This window comes from Protopterus annectens, chromosome 10.part0, assembly GCF_019279795.1.
Source record: "Protopterus annectens isolate FY-2018-M chromosome 10.part0, PAN1.0, whole genome shotgun sequence".
Classification (NCBI taxonomy): Eukaryota; Metazoa; Chordata; order Ceratodontiformes; family Protopteridae; genus Protopterus; species Protopterus annectens.
The window spans coordinates 1,623,417,669-1,623,436,510 of NC_056744.1; the positions used below are offsets into that span (position 1 = coordinate 1,623,417,669).

The following is an 18,842-nucleotide window of genomic DNA, read 5'->3' on the forward strand; positions in this document are numbered from 1 at the left end:
GGGATTACTGTTGCTGTCCTCCATTCTGCCAGAACATAGCCAATTCACAGGCTATGGTTAAACAGAGATCCAAGCAGGTCTGCTAGCTCATGTTTTAAGTTGTTTAAAAGGCAACCTAGAATTTTGTCTGGTCCTATTAATGCCATGTTTTTGGTCTTGGAGAGCACCAAGATGACCTCCTCTCTTGAGATAATAGGCTGAGGAATGGTGGGAGGTATACATTGGGTAATGGCTGCAGGGGACAGGGGGTGGAGTTTGTTCTAAATCCATCAACTAGCAGGCTGGCTATTACCACCAGTTGAGTATGGGTGGTGCCATTCACAACCAGTTCAGTGCATAGCTGAGTATTCCGTTTTAGATTTTGGACATAGTTAAAGAATGCCTTGTGATTATCCTTAGCTAGGGAGGCTATTTTTACTTCATAATTAGCTTTGGAGGACTTAACAAGATCTCTGATTTGTATGTTTAAGCTACAGAGGGATTTCTTCCTCTGCTGAGCCATTTCTCTCTTGTTCTTGGAAACTTCTTTATTTTTCTTGTTGTATAGCCTGTTTATACTAGGGGTCCACCAGAGTGGCTTGTTTTTTCAGTGAGTCCTGGTTTTAATTCAGTCAGGTATAGCTGATTAGATACAACTGCTTAAGTGGTTATACAGGGCATTGGTGTACAGCTCTGCAAAGCAGTCTGTGTTATCTACGTTTGAGGGGGCTTTGAAACTTCTTATATCATCACTTAGTAGGAAGTAATTTGCCCTTGAAAATTCCTTAAACATTTTTGAGCTTGAAAGGGTATCTGGTCCTATAATTACATTGAATGAGACTGATTTATGGTCTGAGCTTATCAGGGAGGACATCACACTTGGGGGGGGGGAATGGGTGCAATGTTCTCTTATGTTAGTGAGTACTACGTCCAGGAAATTTCAGCCTCTTGGGGGTGTGCTGACTAGCTGTTCCAGAGCATTTGCACTGACAAAATCCAAGAACTTCTGAGCCAGTATCTTTGTGGACATGTATATTTTCCAGTCAGTGGTAGGATAATTAAAACCACCCATGAAAAAGGTGTTTATTTAATTGAACATGGAGTAGTTCAAGAAAGTCATACTGTTTGACCAGTTTTGAGGTGTACTTATCCTTAATGAAGATGGATACACCTCCTCCTTTGGTTCTTTCATGCTCAGTTTGTGGTCTGAACGTATGGAGGGCATTGCAGTTCTGCAAGGCCATGGTGCTTTCTGCACCTTTGAACCATGCCTCGGTGACTGCATAGATGTCAGCATCTTCCAAAGTAAGGAGTGCTTCCAGGGAGTACAGTTTCTTGTTTAGACTACTAGCATTAAACAGCAGTACCTTGACATTATCTAGAGAGGATTTTATGTTGAGATGTTGGTTATTTTGACACTGTCTAAAAAAGGCACAGTAGGGGTGGCTAATGCCTTTGCCAGTATTCAAAAGCCTAGAGGAGACATCTCTAGCAAAGTAGCGTGGCCTCTTGACCATGTCTTCACAATCTGACAGATATTGGATCCCCTTGGACTGACACCAGAAGCTAAGCCAATTGTTAGTCAGTAATTTACTGTTTGCATTGTAGCATCATCCTTGGAGTAGGTAGAATGCTGCTTAAGGCTGGGCATATACCTGCCTGTGATACATAATCTGAGAGCTCAGTCATGTCTCTCTTCATATAGTCCATTGAGGCATGTCTCAAGTCATTCACCCCAACATGGACTATGACAGAGTCATACCAGTACTTGTGGTTGAGTGAATTGAGTGCTTGAGTGACTGACATATCCTGGCACCTGAAATGCAGCTAACTGTAACCCGCTCCTTATCCAGCCTGATGAAGGGAACATCCATATGTCTCACAATGGAGTCATCTATGAGAAATACAATAGGTTTTGTGGTGTAATGCCTTATAGGCTTATTTTTGAGACACTGGTGTGTGTGTGTGTGTGTGTGTGTGTGTGTGTGTGTGTGTGTGTGTGTGTGTGTGTGTGTGTGTGTGTGTGTGTGTGTGTGTGTTATTATGTGTTGAGGTTGTTTTTTGCATTTTTATGTGAGTAAGTGGTTTCCATTTGGGAGCCCTCTGATCATTTGATAAGTTACTAGTGAGTACCTCTGCATATGTGGGTTTATGTGTTGTGTCCTTATTTAGTGTGGGGAGTGTGTGTGTGCTGACAACCTGTTTGGCTTTCGATTTGACCTTATGTGAGAGTCTTGCCACCAATTTCATAGCATAACTACATCTCTCACATAAAGTATTTGTTTGTTTCAGGAGTAAGTAGTTATCAGTATACATGAGATAATTGCTACACTGCCTCAGGATGCCCATGTCTATCAAGATGGCCAGAGATATGAGGAGAAACTGCCCGTCCATGACATCATGCTCTTACTGTTTGTTTTATTAGGGAATGGGAATGGGTTAATTTGACAGGACTGTGCATTTAGCACCAAGACTACAAGAGGGACCTATACTCTGTGTAGGCTAAGGATGGTCAATAAGGTAATGCTACTTAGTGCTCAACTAAGTTGCTCAAAAGCTTGGAAGGGTTTCACTGACAGTTGTTTATGGAAAAACTGAGCTTCTAGGCTTTTGATTCTATAGAGGGCATTGCTATCTACAACTGCAAGAAGAGCAGCACTGTACAATCACAAGGTTTAAATACGTGCAAAGAGGAACACGTTTTAAGCTAACTACCAATCAGGAAAGCACACAATAAACCTTCCATCAGCAGTCCCCTATTCAGACAGGTTAGATCAGCACACTTCTGCCACAAGGGTGCATACAAACACCTTCTTGATGTAGAATAGCTGGTTAGTAGCCCAAGTGTAACAAGACCACACAAACTACTTACAACAGTCTTACAACTAAAAGATACAATGTAATACAGTGCATATAACTACTTAAAGCAGCAGCAGACAGTGCAGTTTTTTTTAAACTGCTAAAGTACAGTCACAGTATATAAAAGAAGTGAAAAAATACTTAGACCCTTTTTTTGTGCTGCCCAACTCATATAGACCAGGTAAACACCTACATAATCCCAGTCCCCCTAATGTAAAAGCATAATAAACAGTGTCCATAGTGAAATGTTATCAAAAACAGATGTAAAGCTATAGCTATAGCAGTGTACTTTAAACAACTTATAAAAATGTGATTATTCAAGTACTTCTCTTTGTATAAATGAGCCAAGAGCCACTTAATTATACAGAATTTATAAAGGCACCAAAAAAATCAAGTTGATTAATAAGCCCTCCAGCCAATAAAACAACATGCAGAAATCTCAAGTGCTTCCCCAACCTAAGCAGACCAGGCTACCTCCCTATGCACTAGATGGAAAATCCACTGACTTCTTGATGTAAAAACAAGTGCTTGCTAGAGTATAAAAATACACCTCTTTATCTAACAGCTAGCTAGATAATGAATGGAGAGCAAGTAAATCAGTAGAACAGACAATGAGAGGCAAAATGCACTTTTTCCAATATAGGCACAAGGAAAGGCAAATGCAGCAATGTAGAAAGGGAGGAGCTTATTTAGCTCAATTTACATTAGAGTTGGGCAGCCGGGTGGGAAAACCTTGCAAGCAGTCATCAGCAGTTTGTTTAGTTTATGCAAGCTTGAATTTTTTTAGAAAATACAAAGGCCCAGAAATTCACTGTGCATTTAAGTATTACTCAAAAGACAATTTAACCAATGAAAATACATGTGAAATGTGCAGCCTAGATCATTTAAGTGTCTATCTCTCACATAGAATAAAAAACACCCGGCCAAGCAGATTTCTTAAAATAGAAAAGAAAATGGAGCATGTAAACCAGTAAGCAACTCTAGTCATAGACAAACAAATATAGGTTTACATTCCTCACCCAGCAGGGAATCACCAGCATTGCTTTAATTTATGAAAGTTTGAAATATTTTAAGAAATCTTAAAATGTGAACACACTGTAAACAGAAGCTGGCTTTCACACAACATCACCAGTCCCTCTGCGGAAAGCCAATTAGAAATTTTAGTCAACAACCATAACCTGTAGGAAGCAGGTAACATTGCACTGCCACATACAGCACCTTGGTTTCATTTATGTAGTTATGACTGCCACACCAGCAATCTCAATATGAATGACTAGTTGGCAGTGCAGGCTTTGACTACTACTCACAACCTCTACCACTAAGTGGCAGAGTTTCATACCAGATTAGTGTACTGTTTACTACAAAGCAAAAAAATTGTGAAGTTAAATGCTCACCTGCAAAAAACTTCTGTTGCCCACGGAAGTCTTTCTTCAACAGGGCACTGTGAAGCAGTTCTCTGTAGGATTCTGGTGGTAATGGAATGCCTGATGTTTTGCTATCCATGCCATGTGTCTCAGCCATTGTGGTCTGACCCACATTTGCTGCAATGGTGCTGGTATCTCCTGGGTATTCATCCTCTCTGAAAGGCAGAGCTGTGGATCAAAGAGAGGGGGGAAAAACAAAGTTTAGCAAACTGATCACCCACCAAACATGTCAAACTAGACAGAAAAAAATAATCAACACAGCAAATTATAAACAAACAAGCAAACAAAGCAAAATGATCAAAGTAAGCATTTTTAAAGGGGAAGCACTCTTGCACCCCATGTGGAAGGTTGCACTCCTTAGAATCCAACTTACTACTTGGGTCAAAATTGTAATTCTGAAAAATCTAATTGTACCCCTCAAACTTACAAGGCCATTATTGTGAATATGGGGATATATACTAAGCCCAAAGATGCTGCACCTAAGAGTATCCTCCTACTCTAAGGTACAGTGACTCAAAAGGTGGATAGTTATCTGGGCTGAAGGAGGTAAGTAGCATAGGGTATCTCCCTTGCAAAAACTCTTTAAATGTGTAACACCAAGTTTCAAAACTCAACGTTTAAATGTTCAAATCAAAGTTTTTTTGCAGTATTGAGTTTTGTATTTGTGATATGGACCCCCTCCTACTTACATACATCCAAGACTGTACAAACACTTAGAAAGGGAAACAGCTGACACGGTGCAATACAGTTATTCCTTCTGGTCGATCTTTACCCAGGGTCTAACTGCCTTACTTAATCAGCTATGATACACTAATTTACTTCTTGGTAAAGAATTATACAGTGACATAATGTATGGAAACTAAAACTAAGCAGTGCAAAATCAGTTAAAATTTATACAACATATGTGCATTAATATGCTTTCCAAGTTACAGGATGTAGTGGATAATGAGAAGTTATACACAAATTCATGTAAATGACCTCTTCTGGGTGCCTTGAGTGCATCATGACCATCAAGTATGTATCAAGTAATTAAGGCCTATGTCAGGTCGGGCCAGAAGCATTTACAACCGAAACTAGGTCTACAGCATACACTGTAAGTTGCACACAAACAGCCTTGATGGAAGTTGCTTAGTAATCCTAACAGGCCATTCCACAAAAGTGCGTCAGTGAAGTTAAATACCCTGGAGCCAGGGTACTGCTGCAGCATAACGTAATGTGGGTTGTGAACGTGGACTGTGGCACAAGTAGAGAACCACATAATGAAAACATATTATGCACAGCTCATAAGCACTGACTGAAATTCCAAATGCACATAAATCATCTTTTTTTGATTGGCGGATGTTACACCCATTACTACATGTAAGGGGGGACCCAATACAACCGACTTGTTTTATGGTCTAAAACCGAATTGCTACTTTTTGTGGAAAAGGAATTTCCCCATTGTGGTAAATTAGTTTTGGACAACCACGCATATCAAACTCAGAGCTCTGAGTCATAACTCCAAAACTTACAAATGTGAGTCCCATAACTATAAAAACAACAGTGCAATCAGATATACAATCTTCAAACATCAAATCCCACTTTAATCCTTTTCAAAGCATTTTTTGCATGGGAGTTTCACCCCTCTGCACCCCCCTAACATTGGAAGCTGCATCTTTTACAGTAAAGGGAAACATTTGATAATTCAGCATCGTTGACCTTAGTGTACACATGGCTCCTTTAATACTTTAGTGATTGCTCATGTGGGACTCATATTTGAGAGCTTTACAAATTCAAACAGCACACCAAATTCCCTTTTGCTCCATTTAGCTGTGGCTACAGCAATACTCTGTGCAGTTAATAGGTTCATACTAAAAACACTGAACTGAAAGCCAGCAACTATTGATTTCAGAGTTAGAGTGAAAGTAAGACTATTTGTAAATACTAAAATAATTATCACATTTATGTTTAAAGATTTTAATTGTTTTCTTAGTCCTTAGCATCTTAGGATATTTGGTCCATAGCCTTAAAATCCCTTTGGTGCACTAGTAGGCAGGCTTAACACCTGAACTCCAGTATAATATAAACAAATAATTATTAACATATTAGTGAACTTGTAGTGAAAGTATGGGATGTAAAACTGGATTTTGTAAAGCCTTGAGTGTTTGATATAAGCTGTCTCCTATCAGAAGATGTTTGACAATAATGCTTTAAGGTGACTAATCCTGACATGCAGTTATTTTATAAAGGATTAATTTTAGCAAGTTTTATGTCATATTCTTTCAAGATCACAGTTTTATGGAAGGGCATTATACTGAACACACTGCACTATTGTATGTAATTTATTATACAAACAACACTGAAAAAATAAATATAAATAACCCTAATGAGAAGGTACTACCAAGTGTAGTGGTTAATGTTGAGTTCTTGTCTACAGTACCTTCTGAGTGAGGTCTATATTCCCTCCCTGAAACGCTGGATTTTTTTTGCTGGCTACATGTTACCTTCCACATACCAAACTTATACCACACATGAAGTGATGTTCCTCCAAATTTCCCGTAGCTGTGATTGATGGTGTATGTGCATATGAACTGTGTGACAGACTGGTGTCCTGACCATGATTTTCTCTTCCCTGATCGCACTTAGTGCCAGGACAGGGTCTGGCTGTCAAAAATCCCTGATTGGGATAAAGTGGGCACTCAAGAAATGAACGAGTCTCTGATGAGACCCTGCAGTCCTTCTTAACAATGCAACATTACTTCCAAAATGCACAGTTTTACAAAAAAATAAACCATGGGTATTTGTAATTATTAACTGTTTCCATTAGTATAACAGTTTTTCCGAACTGCTTTGTTGCACTTTTTTAGGATTTTAGCTTTGTTGCTCGCACATCATACTAATATATTTCTTAAACTGTCTTGTAAAAGTTCATGGTGTCTTGCACTTGCAATTACATATCCCAATTTTACAGCTGCCAGTGTGTTTAATCAGCTAAGACTGAAATCTAGGTTAAATGTCTAAATGTCTATCATAAATAAATTAAAAGGAATGAATCTTAATACTGAACTTCTTGTAATGCTGCGAGTGATTATAACCTTTTTATATGATATAGTTCTCTCTGAAATGGGGAAACAGCTGGCAGAAAAATGTGCGTTTCTCGTGTTGATTGTTTTCGCCTTTAAATCTATATTTCCATGCAGTTCAAGTTTTAACAGTGTACATTAACATCTGAAGTTAAGACCCACAGGTTTACTATGAGCAATCCCGTCTTATTTAATTGGCACAGGTGTATTCAATCCCAAAAAGATCAATTCAGAACATTCACTCTACTCAAAACAGTGACACTCTAAGGTCAGAAAAGTCAAAAGCATTTCTTTTTTGCAGGAAGTTACTCTCCCTGCACCCACAGATGCAAGGGCAAAACTACACACACACACACCTTATGCACACACATTTATCTATACCCTCCCCAACAGAGACAATGTGCAGCACTTGATTCCCCTCCCATAGGCCCTTCGGCCTCAAGTCTCCAGTGTCGCAGATGGGAGCTCATCCGCTGTGCCAGTGGGCCAGCACATCCCTCACACTTTCTGTGAAAAATTTAATTAATTGTTAACATTTCCAGTTAGACACTATGTAACAAACAAGTCTCTAGCAATTTCTCTGCTCTTTAGGAAACTGCTCTGCGTTCCCATCCAGCCTGTACATACGCAACATACGCAACAAAGTGCTTGCACCACAGAAGTACTGGATCACCTCAGTGAGAACTGGCAATTAATTTGTCAGCTCATTTCCTTCTTGGCCAATTAGCAGTCAAGGTATACTGTTGAACATACATGTGTACACTTCCTGTGTAGGCTTAACATCAGCAATATATTTTCTCTCTCCTTATCACAGTACTATGTGATTTCAAACATACTGCTATTATTCATTTATTTTATTTTACTGCATTTTATTGCATTTTATTTTTGTTTATTGGGTTTGTCTGATTGGGTTTAGTACAAAAAAAAAACTTTTCAGTGGAGGCCTTGGGAGAACATCTCCAAAATATTACAAACATTTTCAAACAGATTTTCAGTAATTTACATGAACACACATTAAGTGTTATGCATTAACATTTGCACATAGATTTGCTGATTAGCTTTCATTCATATGACAGTAGAGATAACTATTAAAGTATAAATGATACTCAGATGTTGAACACTGAGCATTTGAAGAGGTTTATTAGCGGATTTGTCAGATAGAAAATATATTTTTGTAATTTGAAGCCATTCAGTTATGGGGCTTCTTTTCCTCACTGTCTCCTTTAGTACATTTTAAAACTTGGCTCTGTCGAGCCATGTGGCCAGTTCAGTTGTGCAGTTTACACCATGGGGGTACTCTTTATGGACGGCAGTATGTGAATTGCATACTCAAGCTGTTGACCAGCCATCTTGTTTCTATACTTCTCACAATGTGCTACAAAACAACATGGCACCACAGAAGAAATGCAACAATAAATGTACAATAACATAACCAGACAGACAGGAAACCTCAACAATCGTGGGACAGCAATGTCACCAGCATGAATTACAAAGCCACTGGCAGCTAAGTGTCAAGGCACATAGTTAAAGTAAGGCACGGTTCATTTTTCTTTTGCTAAATGCCATTAGATATCCAGGTTACTTTGGAGGAGACCCGTATATATATATATGTATATAAATACATATATATATATATATATATATATATATATATATATATATATATACACACACACACACACACACACACACATATATATATATATATACATATATATATATATATATATTTTTTTTTTTATGTTCCTGGTTTCCAGGTTATCATCTACATGGTGCTTATATTTATGCATCAAAAATAGTGCAGTCAGTTATAAAGTATGTTAATCAGATCATTTATATTAAGATTGTTACACAATCTGGCTAAACAATGATTCTATAGATTAGAATTATGGCTCAAGAATGCATTTTAGGCAATCACAGTTCTAGATCATGTGACGGATTGTTTTCAACTTTCTGGATTTTAATTCTGGACAAAATATTATCATGTTCAGACTTGACCTAATTGAAAATAATGCTTTCATGTCCACTAGAAGAAGTTAGCTTTAGCACCCAAATAGGCAAACACAAAAGTAACCACTAGCTCAAATGTAGTACCAGTTTCAGCTTCATAGGTTTATATTGGGTAATCATTCTGCAGACTGTTTCATGCCTAGACAATAATGTGGCTTTATTTATACATTTAAAATGGACAGCAATATTTTAATCACTATGCATGTATTTAGGTTAGAGTTTGTTTCTTACTTTAATTTTGCCAGGAATTTAAACTGAACCGCAGAGGCCACTTTCAGTCACAACCTAGTTAAGGATACATAAGTACTGTTAGATAGACAAAATTTATTTTATTTTATTTTATTTTATTTTACATTTGTTGACCGGGAAAATCCGACTGGATACATGTCCATTTTCAGCGGAGGCCCGGGGAGAAAAGCTCCACATTGACATAGTTTACATACTTATAAACAGAAAATATATTACATGTTTTGATAATTAATACATAGGCACAAAGAGATAAGTGAACAGAGAAACTACTGCTCTTTACTAAGACTAATACGTAGGTACAATAAGATTATGTAATTGATAAACATATAAGACTAATACGTAGGTACAGTAAGGTTATGTAATTGAAGAACATATAAGGTCTAAAAGGAGAAAATGTCAGAGTAAATGCTAGATAGAGGAAGAGCCTAGAGGAAAACATGAAGCGAAGTGGGGTTCTGGAGGGTGGTGGGTTTTAGTCTGGTTTGGAACATTGACAGAGCCACTGATTTTTAAAGTGAAGGGTTAGATTTTTCTTGAATTTGGATAAAGAGGTGATGGTGGTGAGTTGAGGTGGAAGGGAATTCCATATTTTACCAATGGAATTTGCAAACAGCGAGTCACCTCCAGAGTTACAGGATTTGACTGTTTGAGCTAGTAGCCTATTTGCTGAACGCAGACTAGTTAGGTTTAGATATGGGGTGATTAAATTATGCAGTGCAGGGATGGAATCAGGATGATGGAGGATCTTGTAAGCTATAGTTAGCTGGGTTTGTTGAAGTAGGTTAGGTAGTTCCACCCAGCCTAGGTTGTGCAGGTTGATACAGTGATGGGTTTTGTAAGGCATGCCAGTAACAAATCTAGCAATGTGATTATAGCAGACAGAGAGCTTATTTAGGTCAGATTTGTACAGGTTGGTAAGTATGGGTGAGGCATAAAGGAGTGAGGAGAGGAGATGAGAGCGGGCTGTGGCTTCTCTTGCTTTGGGAGTAAGAAAGGATCTTATTCTATAAAGAGACCCCAGTTTTTTGTTAACTGTTTTAATAGTTTGGTTAATGTGTAGGTTGAATCTGAGTTTGTTGTCTATGGTAACACCTAGTAATTTGGAATTTGAGTCTGGGGATATAGAAGTCCCATTTTTGGATTGAACAGAAAAGGGTATGGGGGTAGGTTTATGGGTAGGCTGGAAGAGTAATAGTTTGGTTTTTTTAGGGTTAAGGATCAAATGGCGACCTAGCAACCAGTCTTCAACTGCAGTGAGACAGTCTTGGGTTTTGGATAATAGCTTAGTTGGTGACCTGTCCGTGTTTATGAGTGTTGAGTCGTCCGCATATTGTATACAGGAGGACTCGGGGATGACTGTGTGGAGGTCGTTTATAAACATAGAAAAGAGTAGGGGTCCCAGGATGGAGCCTTGGGGAATCCCTATGGTGTTGGGTAATAGGGGTGAGAGTTTGTTTTGCCATAGTACGGCTTGATTTCTGTCTGAGAGATAGGCATGGAACCACTTGAGTGTTGTGTTGTCTAGTTCAAATGTTTTTAGAGTGTTGTGTAGTAGTTGGTGGTTGACCATATCGAAGGCCTTTGATAGGTCAAGAAAGAGAGCGGATGACATGTTTTTGTTGTTTTTGTTGTGGTTTATTGTGTCAGTGAAGGACAGGAGGGCGGTGGTAGTGCTGTGTTTGGGTCTGAAGCCATGCTATGAGGTAGTTAGGAGCTTGTTCTGGATTAGATAGGGTACAAGTTGATTGTGTATGCATTTTTCCATGATTTTAGCAAGTGGTGACAATATGGCTATTGGCCTGTAGTTGGATAGGTCAGTAGATGTCCCACCTTTGTGGAGAGGGATGATGTGGGAGATTTTCCAGATTGAGGGGATAGTAGTTTCCGTTATGGTGCGGTTAATTAGGATGGAGATGGGGTAAAATGTTTACAAATAAAAAAAATAAACAAGTCCTTAACACATCCATGTGAGGGTTTATAAAAGATATGCATTACAGACACTAGCAAGCCATAAAGTTGGTAGAGAGATAAGTAACCCTATCCCTCTAACTAATCAATGTGTACCCCTATTTGTGTCATTATACAAGCCTGGGGAAAGGGGAACAATCCATCTGCAATGGGAATAACCAGATCCGGAGTGACACTCAGCCATTTTATTCTCCTTACCTCTAGTGTGTAAAGTCTTATTTTGCCTTTTAATTTACTGTTCAGTACTATCGGATTCTAAGCTATGTGACTTTGCGTCTACGTTTATATTTAGCTTGTTCTCGTAGGTACTTTTAAGAGCTGACTTGAATTGAAAAGAGAAAAATGAGAGAGGGGGAGAGAGAGAGAGGGCTGAAAAATAAAGCCTGAAAAACATTCTGTACTTGGGTTCTATTATTGAAATGACATCACTTCCACAAGATTAGTTTGAGGTGCAAATGCTTAGTGTTTCCTAATGCTATATTTATAGAGTAAAAAGTTAAGACAGTGTAAGTTTTTAACGCTCTTTGAGTACACCAGATAATTGTCATAGATTTAGGAGTGTGCTTTCTACTGCTTTAAAATTAATACTTAACCTTTACCTTTACCAGCACTTCTTCTTCTTCTTCTTCTTCTTCTTTCGGCTGCTCCCGTTAGAGGTCGCCACAGCAGATCAACTGTTTCCATTTCTTCCTATCCTCTGCATCTTGCTCTGTCACACCAACCACCTGCATGTCCCCTCTCACCACATCCATAAACCTTATCTTAGGCCTTCCTCTTTTCCTGTTACCTGGCAGCTTCATCCTTAGCATCGTTTTCCTAATATACTCTGCATCCCTCCTCAGCACATGTCCAAGCCAACGTAATCTTGCCTCTCTGGCTTTATCTCCAAACCTTCCAACCTGGGTTGACCCTTTAATATACTGATTCCTAATCCTGTCTACCCTTGTCGCACCCAGGGCAAATCTTAACATCTTCATCTCTGCCACGTCAAGCTCTGACTCCTGCCTTTTTGTCAATGCCACTGTCTCCAACCCATATAACATAGCTGGTCTCACTACCCTCTTGTAGACCTTCCCTTTCACTCTTACTGGTACTCGTCTGTCACAAATCACTCCTGACACTCTTCTTCATCCACTCCATCCTGCCTGTACTCTCTTCTTCACCTCTCTTCCACACTCACCATTACTCTGAACTGTTGATCCCAAGTACTTAAACTCATCCACCTTCACCACCTCTACTCCCTGCATCCTCACCATTCCTCTATCCTCCCTCTCATTCACACACATATATTCTGTCTTAGTCCTGCTGACCTTCATTCTTCTTCTCTCTAGAGCATATCTCCACCTCTCCAGGGTCTCCTCCACCTGTTCCTTACTCTCACTACAGATCACAATGTCATCTGCAAACATCATAGTCCACAGGGACTCCTGTCTGATCTTGTCTGTCAACCTGTCCATCACCATTGCAAATAAGAAAGGGCTCAGAGCTGATCCTTGATGTAATCCCACCTCTACCTTAAACGCATTTGTCACTCCCACCGCAGACCTCACTGCTGTCACACTACCCTCGTACATATCCTGTACCACTCTTACATACTTCTCTAACACTCCCGACTTCCTCATACAATACCACAACTCCTCTCTAGGCACCCTGTCATATGTTTCTCTAAATCCACAAAGACACAATGCAACTCCTTCTGACCTTCTCTGTACTTCATCATCAACACTCTCAGAGCAAACATTGCATCTGTAGTGCTCTTTCCTGGCATGAAACCATACTGCTGATCACTAATCATCACCTCCCTTCTTAACCTAGCTCCCACTACTCTTTCCCATAACTTCATGCTGTGACTGATCAATTTAATCCCTCTGTAGTTACTACAGCTTTGCACATCATCCTTATTCTTAAAATTCGGTACCAAAACACTTTTTCTCCATTCCTCAGGCATCTTCTCACTTTCCAAGATTTCATTAAACAATCTAGTTAAAAACTCCACTGCCATTTCACCTAAACACCTCCATGCTTCTACAGGTATGTCATCTGGACCAACAGCCTTTCCGTTCTTCATCCTCTTCATAGCTATCCTTACTTCCTCCTTGCTAATCCAGGACAACAAACTGAAAAAAAAAACAGATGAAGTCAATTACGCTCATGACTTCATGAAATCAAGATCAGATTCTAAGTTGCATTTTAATCCTCTTCCAGAGGAGCACGTGTCATGTCACTGAACGTAATTTCAGTGAACGCAAAAAGATCAAGTGCTGTTCACTGCAATTACTTTTGCTAACAATGGAGTTTGCTTTTTTCTTCATTGTTGTATGACCTTGGATTTAGTATATGTAAGTTAAAGGTGTGGGGGTGTCCCCCTGCAAAAACAAAATTGTTAAGTTGTTCATTGAAGGTGGTTTCGGTGAATGGGTTTCATTTTTTTCCATTGGACAAAATTACCTTCAGTTTGTTGACATACATCCCACCCAAACACATAAGTTAGTATGTTTGATGGGACACTGCAAAAATGAAGAATGTATGCTGCCACAACCAAGATGCATACAAAATGTGTCAAGATATAAGGTGATCTACAGTGTAGACATGAGAAGAGATGTATTTGCTAGCTCTGGATTGCATATTGGTATATCACGCACTCTGACATAGATATTTCAAGAGAAATTAATAACCCAAGTGCTGGAGGAGGTGGCAAGGAAAAGTGAAAATGATTGGCTGGTCTTGGTTTGCTCGTCCTGGTGTGTATAGGAAACCAGCATGGGTCACTGCAAGAGATGTCAAGGCAAATGTAGTATGAAAGAGATGGTAACATGTACACATGCAAAGTTGCATGATTGTGTTCTTTAGGAATCTACAAATGCTGCTGAAGGGCAGTTTTTGTCGGGCTGCAGTGGCATAACTGGGAAGTAAGGCTGGCACAGCAAAAAATCTACAGTGACTGCCTGGATGATGACCCTCCCAATGTGAAGAATAAGGACTCAGATGATCAGCAGGCACAAGAGAGTTAAAGAAAAAGATGGTGCACACACGCTACTTGTTCTGATACAAGATACATTTGGGAGAGGCTGATGGGGACAGGGATGGGTTCCAAAGACTAGCTGAGTTTAAACAAGTCAATGCAAAACCAGTTGTAACCAAAATGCATAAGTTTCAACTTGATGCAAAAACAAAAAAAGCATTTTTAACAGGGGGCAAACTCTCCTGCAACCCTCTTGTGGAGGGTGGGGAGGGGCTCAGTCTCCATCCCCTTAATTATATATACTAATTCTATAGTTTCACAAATATGAAGAAAAATGAACAGCTCAAAAACAGGACTACCAGCATGCTATATGGAAAATAGTAATTGATGAGCTGAATTAGTGAAAAGTCTTCTAGAATGGCCAGATTCCAAAAGAGTTGTTCTCAGTCTAAGTCATCTGTGATTCTGAAACACATGATCTCAGTATAAGTGACTTACTTTGATGTAAGGTCTTTCTATAAACAAGCTTATATAGGGCGCCAGATTTCAAAGGACCTCCTCTCAGCCTGCTCTCAATGTAAGTGGACACTTACCATGAAAGCAAATCTTTTGGAATAGGGCCCAATAAGTTCAAATAGATAGGGATGCCAGATGTAAGATACCTGCCACATTTCACATTGTGATAGTGACTGTCTGTTGATGGTTTACTTTTTATGGCTAAAAAGCCCTTAACAGAACTATGATTTGTCAGAGCTGCCGACGGTGTCAGAGAAGTGGAATATCAGAAGCAATCTTTCTTGAGACCAGACGTGTGATCACATTTCATGATTTGGTGATGTCCTGGGGTGGTGCCATGCAACAACGTGCCCACTTTCCAGGCCTTGCATCAGAAGTGAGGCACAAGCTGCTGCACAAAAGAGAGGACAGGTCATAAACTACAGCTGAGCTACAAAAATGGATGCCACCTTAAGCATTCTCTTGAATGCATAGACCAGCTGTTTGAATAAATACATGGTTTAGATTCGAATCTTCCATCTTACTGTGAAAATGCTATCCATCTTTTCAACTACAATAAGGAATTTAAAAATAAATCAGGAACCTGCAACTTCTCTGTTTGTTGACCTTCCTTTTGATGCAGTAAAACACAAAATCAATTGGTGCTCAGAAAATATCTAGATTAGCAGCATCAAAACAGCTTTTATTCATTCACTCATTCATTAAAATTACTTATCTTCTGCAAAGGGTCTACTCCCACACACTTGTATTTGACAACATCAGTAAAAGCAAAATACAGCTGTAAGCACTAAAGTGATTAACTGCTAAGGTTTATAAAGTCACAGCATAATAATATTTAATCAAGAGTATTCTTTAAACATGTTCCCACTCTTTTTCTCATTGGGTAGGGGGAGCACTACACCTACTGCTATTATTTACTTACTTATTTATCAAAGGACTTCACTTTAAAACTTGCAAGGATGCAAAGTGTTAGCAACAGGGAAACCAGTTCTCATCATCATATTCTACGGATGATGTTGGGCTGTCACTATTCATATTTTGTCTGCAAAATGTAGGGCATGGGGCCTGGCAGAAGGGGCTGGGGTAGGGGTCAGCATCACAAATGAAAGCATCTAATCATTCACCAAGGCTCATCTTCTTACTTTTTTCTCCTTTATCCTTTCAGCCTATTGCATGAAAGAAAAAAAGCTATGCCAAAGGAAGTAATTAACAAACCAATATCCGTAAGGCATATGTGTCCAGCACAGATGCAAAGCATCTGTCAGAGTTGCTGATGGTCTCATAATGGTCTAGTGACAGAGGATCGGAGGGGGGGGCTACATGCCTGACTCCCTGGGAAAGACCAGGAGGCAGTCTTCTGCTTCTTCTTCTTTCAGCTTTTCCCGGTTAGGGATCGCCACAGCGGATCATCTGTCCGCTCATGACTGGCAGTGGAGTTTTACGGTGTTGAGTTGCCAGCCTGGTGCCCAACCTTCCACAGAAGGCACACACACATGCACACACACATACCTAAGGCCAATTTAGAGTGTCCAATCCACCTAAGCAGAATTAACAGAATTACAGCACATCATCAGATAGAGTAAGTTTTGTACACCTACAACCCTAAACCCTGAGGAACAAAAACTATAAAAAAAAAGACAGACTGCAGCTAAATGCGTGAATGAGGGAACTTTCTGACCACATTTGCATGACTTCTACCTCCACATCGCTGATCAAGCTTAAGCATTGCCCCCAGGAAATTGTTCCTGTATGGTGAGGGGGGATCCACCAAAGATGACCCAGCTGACAAATAGGGAAATAAATGGATCTGCAGGGGAAAGCAGAGTCCCCTTAGCAGATCAGCATTTCATGATTTCAAAGATGAAGTTATAATCTTATTTTTATATACTGATCACATTATTGAGTCTATAAAATATGAATCTTTAAACAGCATGCTTAACATGTCTAAACCTTTGTCATAACTTTGCAACAGTTATAGCTGTTTCTGATCTTCACTTACGACATTTGATTCATCTTACATCCACACTCACTTAAACAAGTACCATATAATTACCGAACAGAGGATAGAACCTATAATGTTGTGGCATAAAATGATGTTATCCACAGTAGAGCAACAACTAGTGCTACTGCCTCACAGAAAAAGGGGTATCTGCTCAATTCTTACCTGAGCAGAGCAGAGTCCGCATGCCCTCCCAGTGTCTGTCTGAGTTTTCTCCAGGTGCTCTGGTTTCTTCCCACCTCCAAAAGACATACAATAGGTGAACTGGTTTTCTCCAAATTGCTAGTGTCCACTGGTTGCTGTGACAAGCTCTATTGTTCCACTGACTTTATAAAAAGATTAAGGGGGTTATTTAGACAGACACTTCCCACTTATCAGCTAACAGTTTTTATTTACTAATCCAAAGAAGTACTTTGATGCATAATAAATTGTTTTCCCTATGTCATTGCCTTTTAATTCATGCTTCTTTCAGCTTTGAGGCTAGTGTACTAGATTTAGCTGGTTACTCCTTCTCTGATAGCTTTTAGTAACTTCTGCAACAATTGTTCTTTTTTCTTTCTGGTCCATCTTTCATTTCTTCCTCTCTCTTTTTCTATTCCATCTTTTCTTCATCTTGGAAAATCATCACTCTCTCTCTCTCTATATGTATATATATATATATATATATATATATATATATATATATATATGCTTGCTTTGCTTGACTGGCTTGAACTAAAAAACATTCTGATACTTTCCCAACTTACCATTGTTCATAGGATATTCGACCAACCTAACAACACACCGATACTCTCTAACTTATTACCCCCTATGCAAACCTCAATTCCTTATGCTCTTCCACTAAGCTACTGGCTAGTATTACCAAGTCTAATAACTTGGCAGGTTACTCCTTGTTTTCTAATACCACTGGAAAATATTGGAACATGTTGCCATCAGATCTAACGGTACTTCCCTCCTTCCCACTCTTTAAGCAAAGGCTGAAGCAACATCTTAAAACACACTGGTTATGCCCTTGCTGTTACCCTGACTAATTGTCTGCATTCTCTTTTGCCATTTTCTCTATCCTGCCTCCACTCACCTTTTTAACACTACTTACCCTAGGGTAGCGGTAACTGTTTTAAATTATTGTTGCAAATAGAATATGAAATAACTGTGAACATATTGTAAACAACCTCACATATCTTACTGTAAGAGAATCTTATTCCTTTCAAAGTTTTTGTATTTCTTAATTAGCATACTTCTCTTTAGCTAAGGCTCTCTAATTATTTTTAACTAATGTATTTCTTTATATTTGTGTAAATAATTAATTTTGAATATGGTGTTTGCTTAAATAGTATGACTTTGTAACTACTGTTCTCTCATTTATTTTTGTCTCACATTTTTTATTTTTTTTTCTCTTATAATTGAGCATTATAAACTTTTAAATGTTACTGTGGAGCTTTTCTCCCCGGGCCTCTGCTGAAAATGGAAATATATCCAGTTGGACTAGCCCGGTTAACAAATGTAAAATAAATAAATAAATAAATAATGTGCGTGTGTGTGTGTGTGTGTGTGTGTGTGTGTGTGTGTGTGTGTGTGTGTGTGTGTGTGTGTGTGGGTATATAGGTCCCAGTAAACACTGTCAAATGGTACTTGGATGACATCTGTTCAATCAATACAATTTGGCTGACTACTACTAGAAAGGCTCACACAGACTCTGCTACATTTTGCTGTGAGGGAAAGGTTAGTTTGCTTTTTATTTGTTGGATTACTTTATTGCCTTTTTCTATTTTGAATACTGTGATTTGTTTTACTTGCTTTCTGTTTTACTTGTA

At 39.0% G+C, this 18,842-nt stretch overlaps 1 protein-coding gene across 1 annotated transcript in view; it reads right to left on the minus strand.

Annotated features, from left to right (window-relative positions):
* SEZ6L2 (seizure related 6 homolog like 2) overlaps window positions 1–18,842 on the minus strand; it is a 616,191-nt gene that overhangs the window by 267,675 nt on the left and 329,674 nt on the right. The window contains exon 2 of the mRNA XM_044086316.1: window positions 4,233–4,430. Coding sequence (XP_043942251.1) covers window positions 4,233–4,430 — 198 coding nt within the window. The remainder of the gene's footprint in view (window positions 1–4,232; window positions 4,431–18,842) is intronic.